Source organism: Antechinus flavipes, chromosome 6, assembly GCF_016432865.1.
Source record: "Antechinus flavipes isolate AdamAnt ecotype Samford, QLD, Australia chromosome 6, AdamAnt_v2, whole genome shotgun sequence".
NCBI classification, from domain to species: domain Eukaryota; kingdom Metazoa; phylum Chordata; class Mammalia; order Dasyuromorphia; family Dasyuridae; genus Antechinus; species Antechinus flavipes.
In genome coordinates, this window is record NC_067403.1 from 239,793,994 (window position 1) to 239,809,460 (window position 15,467).

At 47.5% G+C, this 15,467-nt stretch overlaps 1 protein-coding gene across 1 annotated transcript in view; it reads left to right on the forward strand.

The window, feature by feature from the left end:
• LOC127541087 (transmembrane protein 263-like) overlaps positions 1 to 9,700 on the forward strand; it is a 348,453-nt gene extending 338,753 nt beyond the window's left edge. The window contains exon 3 of the mRNA XM_051966179.1: positions 7,771 to 9,700. Coding sequence (XP_051822139.1) covers positions 7,771 to 8,063 — 293 coding nt within the window. The 3' untranslated portion in view covers positions 8,064 to 9,700. The remainder of the gene's footprint in view (positions 1 to 7,770) is intronic.
• Positions 9,701 to 15,467: the final 5,767 nt, after the last annotated feature.

Here is a 15,467-nt window from a genome sequence, read left to right on the forward strand (position 1 = left end):
ACCAAATAAATCTTAATAAAGCAGTAAAGAAGAATGGGGACTGGGTCTTATGGGGGAGAGAGACTTCAGGCCCCGGGGTCTACGGTTTGGCCCTTCCAAACCTGAGGCTGGGAGGTTCCTAGGCAGCCTAGGTATGCAGCATCTCCAAGCCAGGCTCTCCCCCTTCCATCTCAGCTACTTCATCACCTCAGGGACTTGACTTAGGCCAAAGAGAAGGGAGGGCTTTCCGGCCAACTGAGCCCACCTCTTGAGTGGGAGAACGGACAGTCCTTCGGAACTTCTTGAGGTTTCTTGTTAAGTTCACTGGACTCAGTCCCTTTGTCAGGCAATGTACACACTTATTAAGGGCCTACAGTGTGCTTGGCCCTGTTGTAGGCACAAAGGAATCAGTTCCTACTCAGGCAGAAGACCAGCTGTTGGTGACGGCCCCCAAGTCCTTGCAGACCCCCAGGAGCCCAACGGCCTTCACATCCCTGCTTCTCCCATCTGTAAGTTCCACGTGATTTTGCCGTACTCCGCACTTCACAGGCCGAGATTGTTGTGAGACTCGAGTGAGATCATATGTGTAAAAAAGCTTTTTTAAATGATATATATTGGAATGAATTCTGCAGTGGGTTCACTAGTGCAGTTTGTGACCTTCTCATCCTACACAATTCTTGCTCTTGTCCTCCCATAAATCCCCAACAAGAGATTTCCTCAAAGTGCTGCATGCCTCTGTCCCCGTGACTTTACATTCTGTGAGTGCTAATGACGTAACCAACTTGTCCATCCATAGTTCTCTGAGCTCATTAGCTGATCCGCCCACTCCATGTCTTAGCACCCATTTCCTGGATGATAATATTTGTGTCTCTCTTATCTGCACAAGTGGCAGCCTCCTTCCAACCACCGTGCATTTTCCATTGCCCACTGGACCTTCCAGACTTTTGACTATTTAAAGACCATGATTCCCATATGCATCACTGGGAGAATACCAGTATTCAAAAGAGAAATTTTTAAAAATCAAGGAAAAGTCGGGAATGATTCAATATCAAATTATCAAATGAGATAATATGTATGATGTATTTAGCCTAGTACCTGGCACACAGTAGGCACTTAATACACACTTATTCCTTAATGTATAAAACAATTTGATTCAATCCAAGAAGCATGTTGTAAGCACCTATTATGTCTTAGATACTGTGCTCAGCTCTACGTGTCTGCAGCTTCCAAAACCTTTCTCTCCTAAAGAATATCTAGAACCTCACATTTGTCTTTCTCAAGAACCTCACGTACCATCCCCACCGGTCTCTCAGAGAGCTTCATTTTAGATTCTGACTCTGTCCCCCAATTAGGAGAATGTCTCTTGCATCTGTTGCAGCAGCATACAAAATACCCCAGGCTTGGGTGGAAATCTGGTTACACTGTGAAATGGGGATGGTGACCATTGGCTTCGATAGTTCCTTGACTCCATCTGTGTGATGCATCCTCCATGACCAGAGCATGGCCCCTCCACCCCTTACTGGACACCTGTACTATACTCTGTGAACAACATTACAAGGGCACTCTGGTGTGGAACTTCCTTGCAGGCTGTCCTTAGGAAACAGGCACAGGGTAGGGGGGAGGGAGGGTATTGCTAAGCTTTTCCAGGCCTCGGACTGAGCCTGAGCCCAGCTAGCTCATCCTTAGAGAACCCAGGTTCACCGCTAGGCCATGAGAAGACATTCTTCCCCTAGGGGAAGAATGCTAACAACATATAAAAACATGAGCTATTGTTACAATTAGAAGGAGGATATTTTTGGCCCAAATCCCCTTTCAGGGCCTAGCATGTTCCAAGTTTATGGCCCTGCTCTCACTGAGGCAAAAAGTCTCAAGACTCACAGAAATCTTTCTTGAACTGTCCCCAAAGTTCAAAGCCTGGCAGGGAGCATATCTTATACTGCCAACGGCTGGGCTTTGGCGAGAAGGAACAGCTGGGCTGCCAACCTACCCCCTGGAGAGATGCTTCATTAGGTCACTGTGGTGTCAAACCATAGCTAAAGTATCATTCTCGTATTTTCGGAAGGACAAAATGGGGACAGCAGTAGATGGAATGTCCTCAATAGAGTGAACTTGGAGTGAGGAAGACCTGAATTTTAATCCTACCTCAAACCCTTACTAGCTGTGTGACCCTAGACAAGTCATTTAAGCCTGATTGCCTCCCTCCAGAGAAAATATTAGGTGGGAATCTTCAAGCAAAGGTTGGATAGAACAGATGTATTATCACAGAGACTCCTTTGGAGGATGAGTGGGACTCTCCCCCCTCTAAAATTCTGCTATTATGTCACAAGGCAGCGAAAATAACAGGGGATTGCAAATCAGAAGTCCTATGTTGGCTGCCTATTCCTCACTCTATTTCCTGTGATTCTAATCTTCCCCTGCCAACAAGGAGAAGCCTTACAGAGATGCAGGAGAGCATGTGACTCAGAGTCAGCAGAACCCTAAATTCAAATCCTGGTTCTGATACTTCCTAATTGGGAGACTGAGCAAGGCCTTTCCTTCCCCCAAACCTCAATTTCCTCATCTCTGAAATCTATAACAGAGGGATTATACTACCTGCCTCACAAGGTTATTGTGAGGGAAGCCCCTTGTAAACCTTGATATCCTGAAACTGGAGTGACCACTGTTATCTGTGTGACCGTGGACAATTTTTAATCTTTAGTTTTCTCATTGATGAAAAAGGAGAGGACCCGATGATCCAACTTTAAGGAGAGAGTGAAAGAGTGTTGATTTTTGAATCAGAAGATCCAAGTTCTATCCTGGATCTTCTATTAGACTGGCTCTGTGGCCTTATAACCTTCGTGGGCCTGTTTCCTCAAGGAAAAGGTTGAGCCAGATGACCTTCAATGCTGCTTTTTGCTCTAAATCTATGTTGATGGCAACATCATTTGTAAATCGGATGATCATGGGAGTGTCCCAAGAGAGGCCATCGCTGCTTTTGAAACTTCAGATCTTCACATCCTCAAGCATCCAAGGGCTGTCCCACTGTACCCAGGACACGTCGTTGCCTTAGCAACTGTGAAAAGAAGCAAAGAATCTTGCTGAGGCAGCAGAATGGAGCTTGCTGTTGGGGTGGGAGGGAAAGGTAGAAAGTTAGAAGGGGAAATTTTAAGGAGGGTGGAAAGATTCTATATTCCCTGGATTTTACCCAGAAGTGCGGCTTCACTCACTCTCTCAGTCTTCCTCCCAACCCCCTTCCTGAACTTTAAATGCCCCCCCTTCCTGAATCAGCCAATGTAAAGGCCAATGATTCAGCCTATGTCTCTGGTTAGTACAGTCAGATGGAGCTAATGAGGCCAAGGTCTAGGGCTGGATCCCTCTGAAGGCCAGTTAGCTTTGCTCTCATCCGTGGCTACAGGCTGATCTCCTGACCTTGGCCATCTGCCGAGCCTGTGCCTTAGGTTACAGGGAAGAATAATTCCCAGAATACTCTATACAGGAGACCTCATAGGTCATCTAGTCCAAACAGGACCTGAATGGAAATCCCCTCTCTGACATCCACAGAAAATGGCCATCCAGCTTTTACTTGAAGTCCCTGTGGACAGGAAATCCATCATCTTCCCAAAGCAGGCCATAGCACCTCAAGGAAATTCTAATTATAAGAAAATTTTCTTTGTTATCTACCTTCCTCACCTTCGACTTTTTGCTGCTCATTTTGCCCTCTAGGATTACAAGCAGTACTAGTCTAATCATCTTCCACAGGGCAGCCTTTAAAATACAGATATCAGGTCCTCAACAAAGCTTTATTAAAACTTATTAAAGAACTGAGGATAAGAAGGTAGATTGAGCACTGACTTTTCTTTTAAGAAACTTAAATGAGTAGAAAGAAGAAAGATAGGTACAAAACAATGGTACTCAGAAAAGAAAGCCAGAGAGAGAAAGAAAGAGAGAGAGAGAGAGAGAGGAAGAAGAAGAAGAAAAGAAAAAAGAAGAAGAAGAAAAGAAATGAGGGAGGGAGAGAGCAGAGAGCAAAGAAATTTGAGGAGAGACCATTTGGCCTTTGAGGGAGGGAGGGTGTGAGAAGGAGGTAGATCAACAATGACTTCATAGAAGAGATGGTACCTGTTTTGAAATAGGTAAAATTCTGATTTGCCTGAAACACAGAATTCATAAAAGGGGTTGATATGATGGAGGGTAGAGCCAGTTGTATATATAAAGAAGTCACTGAAATTTTTGAATGGAGGAGTGATATGGTGAGACCTGGGATTTAAGAAGATTATTAGGCAGTTATCCTGGGGATCGATTGTAGAGGAGAGAGTCCCAAAAGAGAAACCAATTAGAAGACTGTTGCAAGAGTCCAGACCAGAGATCATGAAGACCTGAGCTAAGGTAGTAGCTCTGTGCAAAAGGAACATATAGGAGTGATGTTGTGAAGATAGATGTTATAAAGATAAACCAGACAGCTGACTAGATATGGAAAGTGAGGAAGGAGGAGAATCTTTCTTGATTCTGAAATTGCCAACCTTGGTCATTAGAGAATGGTAATAGAAATAAGGAAGTGAGGATAAGAAGGAGAAAGGAGGTAAGGAAAGAGAGGTAACAAACACGGAAGTCTTTTCTAAGAGTTTGTGAAAAGAGGAAAAAAATCTAAGCATAATTGGTGCAAATAAGAAAAAAGATGATTTTTTTTTTTGGTCAGAAACTGGACCAAAGAAGGCAAAAATGAGAAATGACACAGTGGGGTTTTGAAATGTGGAATAGTGGAGAAGAGGGAACTCAGGGCAGATAACCTTGATTTTTCTCAGAAAAGCAAAAACCAAGGAGCTCTGCTGAGAGAGAACTGGGAAGTGGAGGATGTGAGAAGAGTTTAGAACCCCCATGGTAGGGAATAAGATGGAAAGTCAATCAGGGAAGCCTAAAAGGATTACCAAGCCTCAGTGAGTATCCAGGTGAGATTATGTAGCATAAATTAAGGTGTATTTAGTCATCACGGTTGTTTGCTTTAGTGTGAATTTCTGTCATCCGCTGTTCTTCCTCCCAGGGGTATTTGCTTTGTAAGCCTGATCTCTCAGTGTAGAGTGGAAGGTGTCCTACCTTAGTAATGAAAGCTTAGGCTTTTATGTTTGTTGCTAGGCATTTGCAGAGACAAGAAACTTTCTCATTAGACTATGAGCTTCTTGGGAACGAGAACTATTTTTTGTCTTCATCTGCATCCCCAGCACTTAGCAAAGAACCTGGCACAGAATAAGTGCTTAATAAATGTTTATTAAGTGACTTCCTGATTTCTCTAAAGCAGGGAATCTTAAGCTTTTCCTGTGTCCTGGCCTTTGGAAATCTAGTACATCTATGGACTCTTTCTCAAAATAATATTTTAAAGGCTTTAAGTAAATTTGTAGGATTACAAAAGAAAACTTTTATATTGAAATAGTTACATACATACACACACATGCATGCGTGTATATATACATGCACGTAAATATATACCTGTGTATATACATATATATACATATATATATATATAAATTCATAGACTTCAAATTTAGAAACCCTGTGAATCTAAGAGGCTGAGTGGTGGAGCGACTAGGGGATTTGGCCTTGAGACGGAAGGCATAAGTTTATATCTGGCTTTGGACACGACAGTTGAATGAACCTGGGCAAGTGCCCCTGTGCCTCTGTTTCTTCGTCAGTAAAATGAAATTAATGATACCTCTATCCATCCCTATCAGACTGTTGCTCAGAAGGTACTTTGCAAACCTTAGAATAGGATATAAATGCAAGCTGTTGTTATTATTTTCAACCACAGTCTCCAGGATTCGCCGGCTTCTTTTCTTTTAAATGACTTTCTCATATCCGCTGTGTGTGCTGCTAGCCTTGCCTTGCCTCTGCCCTTATCTGGGTTCTTCTGGGGCTGCCACTAGAATGATCCCTCTGCTCTATTGTCTGAGCTGCTAACCTGCTGCTGCAAATCCCAGGCCTTATCTTGCCCAGGAATTCATTGCTTTCCTGGGGACTGTGAGCTGCTGAGAGGAGAGGAGCTACAAGGGAGCAACTAGGAAGAGCCTGAGGACCCTGGTTTGGAAAAGGGGGAGTACAGTGTAGAACAGGGAGCATTCTGTGATGAGGGCTGCCATATTTAAGCCAGTGTGAGGAGAGGGTGATCTGTGATTAGGGTCTGTGATTTCTCCCTAAGTCTATGGCCAATCACAGGATCAGAATCTGTAGCCTGGGCTAAGAGTTTGGTTACAGTAAGTGACCAGAGACATGCCAGCAAGGAAGTGTGGGCAGGGAGAAGGGCTGGATTATTTAAGGCAATCTATCACAGATCCTTTGGGCAGAATGATAAAGCCTAAGGGACCCACCCTCTTTTAAATACTCAAAGTTGGTTGATTCCATATAATTCTCCTTCCGATGCTCTCCATTCCCCATACAGGGGTGCCCTCTCCCGCCTTTATACTTTGCACAATGAGGTCCCACCCTCACCTCTGCCTCTTGGAAATACAGGCTGCCTTCAGAGGTGCCTGATCCATGAAATCTTTTCTTTTCTGACCCTTCCGCTTGATATAACTTTCTATTGATTGTCTCCACCTCTCCCCTAGTAGAATGTGAGCCCCTTGAGGTCAGGGACCCTTATATTTTGTCTTGATGCCTCCAGGGAGGAGCACAGTGCCCGATGAGGAGTAGATGTTTAATAAATACTTGTTGGTTGAATTTCTTAAAACAAGACTGGGGCTAAGAGTGCCGCCGAGCCCGAGGCTAGCCTGTGACGAAGAAATAAACTTTTCTTGGAGAAAAGGGAACTGGCCTTTGGAGGGACAAAGCCACGACCTTGGCCTCATTGGAACCGAGGCTCACCAACTGAGCCAATCTGGCTTCTCCTGAATCCAAACATGGCACGGAGGCGGCACCGCTCCGGGAGAGTTGTGGGCCTTGGCAAGGCGGCAGCAAGATAGTGCCATCACTTCCCAGTGGCATGGAAACTGGGCATGCACCTCCCCCTTCTGTTTTAGGGCTAAAGAGAAGGCGCAGGCTGAGGGATTTCACAGCACGCCAGACTGATTGTCACAAAAGAAGGGGAAGCAATCTCTAGTTCAGGCTGGTTCAGGCTCCTGATTTTACAGATGCAGAAACTGAGGCCCAGAGGGGCTACATGATGTATTTATGTAGGAGGCACTTGTTTGTTGGCCCAAGAGCTCGGATTGAAATCCAGGCCAGGGCTCATTGATAATGGGGACAAAACCACTCCGGTCCCATTTCTGTAGCTGGCTAAGGTCTGTGCAGAATTTAACTCCCAGTGGTCCTGAGCGGTACCAGCCAAGGTGGGGAAGAAATTGAGGTTGCGACAGATTGAGAGCCCAATTCTGAACCCAGATCTCAGCTCCAAATCCCCGGCCCTGTCCACAACACCTCACTTTATAAAAGAACTGGGGTTTGTTCAGCAAAGATTTATCAGGCCCTTGTCCCCCCATCCCAGGTGATGGGATACAGATACAAAGTGAGATGGGCCCGCCTTTGGGGGATTACCTGTTAGGGGTAGGGCGGGCTGGGTTCAAGCCTCCGACCTCACACTAATTTGTGTTTTTCTGACTTTGCGCCCATCTCTCTATTACTAAGCCACAATATCCCTCTAAAACTGAAGTCCAGAAAGATTGTGTCCTCTCCCAGAAGCAGAGAAAGGATTTGAACTCAGATCCTCCAACTAATGTTTTTTCCACTGTAGAAAGTTGCTTTTAATCAGTGCTCATTGGTGGCTCAGAACCAGGGAAGGAAAGGATGAAGGGAGTCTCTCTCACCTGTCTCTCTTCCTTCTCTCCACAGATTCACAAAAGGCCCCCGGGCAGCTGGAAGAGCAGGGAGGGGTGATCTGGAGGATGACGGGGGGCCTCTTCAGCATCACCAAGGGCGCTGTGGGGGCCACGCTGGGCGGCGTTGCCTGGGTGGGCAGCAAGAGCCTGGCGTTCACCAAATCGGCCGTGACCACGGTGCCCACCGCGGGCATGGGGCTGGTGAAGGGCGGCGTGTCGGCCGTGAGCAGCGGCGTGGGGGCCGTGGGCTCTGCCGTGGCCGGGAAAGTCCCTTTCACTACCAGGAAGAAGGATAAGGCAGATTAATCTGGCGGAAGAGCCAGATCCTCGTCCTCCCCAGGCCTCCCTTCATCCATCAGATGGGTCCAGCCCTCCTCTGCCCCATTCACTGCTCCCCAGGCCATGCTAGAAGCGGTTTCCTCTGTTCCCCCCTCCCACCACCGCCCCTGCTGGGCCCAGGCCACACCTTGGACACTGCTCTTCATGGTGTCATCCCCGGCCTGAAGCTCCATCCCTCACTGTAGGCAGGGAAGATGGTCCCAGGGCCTCTGAGGATGACCTCCGAGGGATACGGGGACCAAGGGGCTGGGTCCTGACCGGGGTCAGCTGGAAAAGCATCCCACAGCACCATGGCCGGCCAGAGCCCGGGCGGCTTCTTCTGCCCACCTGGCTTAAACCCCACGTTCTTGCCCCCAGCCACGGTCAGAGCTTCCTTCTCCTTCAGCATGGATAGGGCAAGCTCTCTCCCAGTTCCCCCCAGCACTTGTGGCCTCTAGACATAGACTCCCAGAATTCCAGCCCTCACAGGGGATATCATCGGATCCTTGTTGGGATAATGGGGGAAACCCCTCAGGGTGACTTTCGTGGGAGGCAGGGATCGGGAGCAGCAACCACGAATGGCCAGGTCTGAACGGGTGACCGCCTCTGAAAGCTCCCTGAGGGCAGCCCTTCTCATGTTGTCCGTGAATCCCCAGCGCTCGGCGCCTGGGGAGTGATTTATGGATGGAATCAGGGGCAGAGCCTGGCCAGAGCCCACGTGTCCTACCTCCAAGGCCAGCGCTCCTTCCGCCTTGCCACGATGCCGTGCTCACCCTCGCCCACTGCCCAACTTGAGGCTGAGCGCCTCGCCCCGACCCGTAGTCTGCATGCCCCCGATTCCATGGTTTCTTTAACCCCAGGGTGAGGGGTTCTCCCTTCCTTAGGGCCCTGGAAAATGACATTTTCTTCTCTGAACACACAGGGACAAGGCCAAAACACACTCCCTCCGGTCCCACAAAGGCCATTCTCTGGGCGGGGGTCGGGAGGGAAAGGGCCAGTCCATGGAAGGTGGGACTCCCAGTAGAAATGACCCCCCCCCATGGCTACCTTTGTCCTGCCTCTTCTGGCGGACCTTCGGGCAGTGGAGAAGGCGAGGCTGAACAGGATTCAGATGTTTGTCTGTGACATGAGGCGTGTGGGGAAGAGCCTGACGCCTGAAGCCCCCCAATTCCCCCCAGGACCATCACCAAAGAATATCACCCGAGACTGGGCCACATGAGGGTCTCCCAGCCTCCCTCCCACTGGCCAGGTCCCAGGGACCCCAAGTTGGAAGAAGCTCAGATGTTAACTAGCTTCCCCAGGTCTGAATGAAGAGTTGGTCCTTGCTCTCCCCCTCAAGAAGCTCTGGTGCAAAGTCCAAGCCTGCAGGGGAAGAGCCGCCCACCTACGGAAGGACCCTTTCTGGCGCTGGCCAGCGGCCCCCTTCTCGTCCCCTCAGCCCCTCCAGAGCTCTCAGGGGAGCAGACAAAGGCCTGAGACCCGCCCTTCCCTCCCTCAGCCCAGGACGGGGCAGTGATGGGGCTCTGGGACTATCCCGAGGCCTTGGCTTGGGGCGGGCTGGATGTTCAGTCCGGGGTGGGAGGCGACCGTGTAATTGTAATGACAATAAAGTTTGAAGCTGAGGATCTCTGGCCTCCGGCTCTCTTCTGTTAAAGATGGCAGCCTGAACACAAGGAGCAAAGGCCAGGGACATGAGGGTTCTCCCACTGGGCCCCGGAAGGAAGCAGCAGCTGGGAAAGCAAACGTTGCTCCGGAGAGGAGCGGGGGGGTCCAGAACCAGGGCGACGGCTGTCCTGGAGACCCGGCTCCGACCCGAGCCCATTTAGGGCACTGCCCACGCCCGAGTCCCTTTAGAAAGGTCAGCCAAGATGGTGAAGACCCAGGATTAAGACCCTTGCTAGAAGGGGAGATGTTTAGTCTGTAGTAGAGAAAACATATCATTACTGTGTTATTTGGAGATTGTTAAGGAGGCAGCTAGTGGTGCAGTGGTTAGAGCCCCCTGGGATCAGGAAGACTCACCTTCCTGAGCTCAAATTCAACCTGATGCTTCCCAACTGGGTGACTCTGAGCAAGTCATTTCACTCTGATTGCCTCAGTTTATTCATCTGTACAATGAGCTGGAGAAGGGAATGACAAACTACCCCTGGATTTCTTGCAAGAAAACCCCAAACAAATCCCAGTGAATCAGACGGGACTGAAAATGACTCAGCAGCTGTGGGGAAGTGGCTAGCTTTGTTCTGACCCCAAAGGGCAAAAGCAGGAACAATGGGGGAGCCTGGAAGCCTCCACAAGCTCAGTGTGAGGGAAAATGGCTAACAATGAGGGCAGAGTTACTCATGGTGGGATGGCCCCTTCCCACTCCTTGGAGAACCTTATGGGAAAACCAGACCAGCCCTTAGCAGAGATCTTTCTAGGGCACAGATAGAAGCCCATTATGCATATAGACAACATATGATATTTTATATATTTATATTATATATTTGTACATATATAATATATATTCATAATTTTATATATTTTATATTTATGTATATATTTATATGTTATGTTATATTCATTTTATATATTTATACGCAACATATTTTTATATTATATATGTATAAAATATATAATATATATTTTTATATTACATCATATATAATATATACATTATACATATTTCATATGTTTCTATACAAAATTTTTGTTTGTTTATATCTTCTCTGCTCCCTGCCACTTGTGGGTTGCTAATGACCGAGCGAGGACTGAACTCCATGACCGTAGCTTTGGGGAACCTGGCTTTCCTTAAAAGAAAAAACGGCTTGCCAGGAATCGGGGAGCACTCCGACTCGGCCTTCCCGGGCTCAGACAGCCCCTTTCCTTTATAGCGGGGCCTTCCCCAGGCCAGGACACTGACACATTTCACGGAAGCCGCCAACTGTGGTCTCGACCATACAACTCTCAGGAGCAGATGGAGACGTTCACAAGGGAATGGCTGCCTGGGAACCGTGGAGAGGCTGGAGAAGGGAACTCTTTCCCGGAAAACGTACCGGGAGACTTCCCAGGGCTGGCCGACAGCCACGGTCCTTCTGATTCCTTTCCTGCCCGTGGCTTTCTTTGGGATCATGATTGATTTCCAGAGCCTGAATCCTGTAGGGATTCTCCAGCTGCTGATCTCCCCGACTTTCCTGTTCTCTGACTCCCCAAATTTACCAGCCTGCCCTCCTCTCCACTCCAGGCAACGTGAAGCTCCTTAAGAGCAGAGACAGTTTCATGCTTATCTTTCTGTCTGGCACACAGTTGGTGCTTAATAAGTGCTTATTGATTGACTGGCTAATCAATACACTTAATGGAAAATGCTGCATTTATAGTCAGAGAACTGGGGTTCAGATTTCATGAAACGGAAATGATTTGCCTCTAGCTTGTTAAACAAGGTCACGGGGAAGAGCTTGGGGGTCGGGCCTTGGGCTTTCCTTCCCAGATGCACAGATGTACCATTTTTATTCCTTGGTTTTCTCATCTGTAAATGGGTATGCTCTCATCGGAAGCTCCTCCTCTCACTTGTGTCACTTAGGATCCTTAGGCAAAGGGCAGAGATCTTGATGTCCCCCTGGATGACAACTCTAGCTCTAACTCAAGTTAGTGGCTAATTCATTGAGCTTGGGTTCCATTCCCGGAACCCAAGTGTCCTTGTGCATCCAAACATTATAGTGGGAAAGATTCCAGTTCTGGATGCTCAGAGAAGTGAGGAAAGCCAGGGGAAGGTTGCATAGAGTAACAGCAAAATTATGTGATCGATTATGACAGACTTAGCTCTTCTCAGCACTACAGAGATCCAGGACGATTCCCATCCAGACTTGGGATGGAAATGCTATTCACATCCAAAAAAGAACCAAATGAGGATCAAAGCACAGTGTCCTCACCTCTTTTTTATTTGTTTGCTTTTTCTTTCTCACATTTTTCCCCTTTTGTTCTGATTTTTCCTTCACAACATGACTAATATAGAAATGTTTAAAATGATTGCACACGGACAATCAATAGGATCACTTGCAGTCTTTTTTTTTTTTTTAATAACTTTTTATTGACAGAATCCATGCCAGGGTAATTTTTTACAACATTATCCTTTGCACTCACTTCTGTTCCGATTTTTCCCCTCCCTCTCTCCACCCCCCCCCCCAAGATGGCAAGCAGTCCTATACATGTTAAATAGGCTACAGTATATCCTAGATACAATATATGGATCACTTGCAGTCTTGAGGAGGGGGGAGTGAAAGGAGAGAGAGAAGGAGAAAAAAATCAGAACTCCAAATCTTACCAAAATGAATGTTGAAAGCTATCTTCACATATAATGGGAAATATAAAATACTATTGAGGGAAAAAATACTAGCTCTGGAGCCAAAGGGTCTAATTTCAAATCCTACGTCCAACATCTACTACATGTGTGGCTTTGGGCAAATCCCCAATAGTCCTCGGATTCCTCATCTCTAAATGGGGGGATCGATGAGATGTCCAGCTCCAGATATTATAGATCTAGATTCTATAATTCTATAGGTTGTAGATCTATGATTCAAAGGAGTTGTGGAAAGGTCTAAAATATAAATATATATATATATATATGTACATGTGTATGTATCTGGGGGAGATAGTGATTGATTAACGAGGAAGATTGATTGGTTCTGTGGCAACGCTGAGTTTTTTCCTCTCGAAGAAGGGAGCTCTCCCCGCTGGGTAATATTCCAATTCCATAGTTGTAGTAGTCCCTGAGAAGGCAGGTAGGCCCCGGGACGGGGAGTGTGCAGTGGTGAGAGCCATAACTCCCTAAGAATCCTGGATTCCTTCCACTGGCGAGCTAGCTCCGTCCAGGCCACTTCGGTCCATCTCAACGTTCTTGATTTGTTTGGGAGCCCGGTTTCAAGTTTAAGTCCCTGGCAGAGGCAGAGAGCCAGAAGAAAGGGCACGGGACATGTGTAGACTGCTTATAAATTCAGGTTAAGTCCTTTGTGTTTCTATCGAGAGCAGGTCTGCCCTTTATTTAGTGTTTTGTTCACCTGAATGTTTGCTTCTTAGTAAGCTCCCGTTAGACTCCATCCGAATTCTGATATTCCGGGGGGAAACCAGTGGTGAGACCACAAGCTGGAGACCCCCGAGAAATCCCATTAGTGCGAGCTCAGCTCTTGAATAACGGACATGGAAGACGGAGAGAGAGTAACCTAGTTCAGCATAAAGTAATGAGGCTTAAGGGAAATAAGGAGGCCCTCCCAGAAGGGGAAGCTTCAGTTTCCATTCCCAATCAGCCAGCTCCCCCGTAAGATCTCTTTTGTTCTCAGTAGTGTTTTATTTTTCCCAGGACATTTACATTCATTTTGGTAAAATTTTGTGTTCCAAAGTTTTCTCCTCCCATTTGTAAATTCCAGCTTCTACAGTGACTTCCACTTCCTCTCCCACTTCCTCATGTGAGTGCCTTTGCTTCCCAGGGAAATCTGAATCCTAGAACAAGTATTCCCATCCTAGAGGAAAGAACACCCATCTCTGGTTGCCCGGGGCGCCCTCAAAGGCCTGAATAGCCAATGTTGCATCCTCAAGGCTAACGTGAAGGGGCCAAAAGTGGGGGGAACCTGGGCAACAGGAAGTAACCCAAGTGTGTGGCAGAGGAAAGATTAGGATCGTGGGATTTAGAACTGGAAGCGACCATCTCCCCCTGAGACATGGAGATAAGCTTCCTACTCTGGATGCGTTCCAACTCGCTCAACGACCCCAAACCCAGCACTCAAATTGGGTGGGCCTCAGTTCCTTCATCTGTAAACTAAAAATAACAGGGCTTGCAATATTTGCCGCTCTGGATTATTATGGGAATCAAAAGTGATCCTAAAGATTCGCTCAGTTGGAGTAATGATAGACACAAGGTGCTTTGTAAACCTTAACTACTTTAGTATATTTTTATTATTATGAGACAGCATGGAACGATGGATAGAAGGCTAGCCTTGGAACCAGGGAGACCAAGGCTCAAGTCTCCATTCTGGGGCAGGCTGGCTGGGCTGGGCTGCGCTCCCTAACATCCCACCACTTTCAGGCAATGAACTGCAGAGGAGGCACTCACCAGGCTTGGGAGAAAACCTCTCCCACCTGGAAGTTCCCCGCACCAATAACGCTCTCCTATTGTAACTGCCCTTAGTTATCTCAAAGGCTGGATGGACGTCAGGAGAGGAGAAACAGAGATGAAGGGAGGACCAAGACAGAGACAGACAGACAGACCCGGACACACAGAGAGATGGAAACAGCGAGACGGAGAGACAAAGACAACAGGAAAAGCAGAGATAAAGACATGGGATAACGGGAAGGGGAGGACAGAAACAGAGACAAGAGACACAGATAAACAGATTGAGATAAACAGACTCAGAGACGAGGAGGAAGCACTGAGACACAGAGACAAAGACAACCAGAGAAACAGAGACAGAGAGAGAAAGACACAGAAAAACAGAGACAGAGAAAAACAGAGAGACTGAGATAAGCAGAGACTCGGAGACAAGGAGGACAGAAGCAGCTTCCTCTGCCCCCAGATCCGTCCCTTCCCCTCCATTTTACAGAAAACCATGCTCTCAGACAGGGACTCCTTATCCAAGGTCACACAGCAAGCTGACAGAACCGAGTTTTGAATCCTGACTCAATCCGGGCCCTTTCCCGTGTGATTAAGGAGGAAGCAGATGACTCCCTAAGGTTTCACAGCCCTGATGTCATCGTCGGGTAGTGGAGCTCTTGGTGCTGGGGGTCTGACGATGGGGCAGGGCCTTCAAGGCCAGCCGCTCCCCCCACAGATGAGGAGCCTCAAACTTGCCGGGAAGATGCAGTGGGTGTCACAGGTGGGATTCACCCCAAACCTCCAGACTCCGGACCCTCCGGCCTAGCCCCGCACCCCCTCATCCCGCTGATTGTGCACCACTCGTAAGGCAGGGATGCGCTTTCTTGCCCCCATGGGATTATTCTGAGGAAAGAGCTCGGTAAGTCTCAGCTCTCTGGAGGAATCTGAGTCATACTGGACTGTGAGAAACGGTCACTACAAAGGATTCAGAGAAGCTTGAAAAGACTCCCTCGAAGAGAGAGGGCGAAGGAAGCGCATCCAGAAAACAACAAATGCCATCACTGCAGCCAAGGAAACAATGATTAAATGACACTGAATATTGTGAAAATACGGTGCTCCTAGGGGGCTGAGAAAAGGCTTTTCTCCTCTGAAAAACCGCAGGTAGAGAATATCACAGAGAAACGTCAGCCACTGGTGGCCAGTCTGACTGAAATGCCCTTTCTTCTCTTTCTTTCTTAATCTTGGCTACAAGGGATGAGGAGGGAAGGGAATAAATGTGTAGATAAATGTGAAATAATAACAAAAGGCATCAATAATAAATCAAATAAAATCTGCCG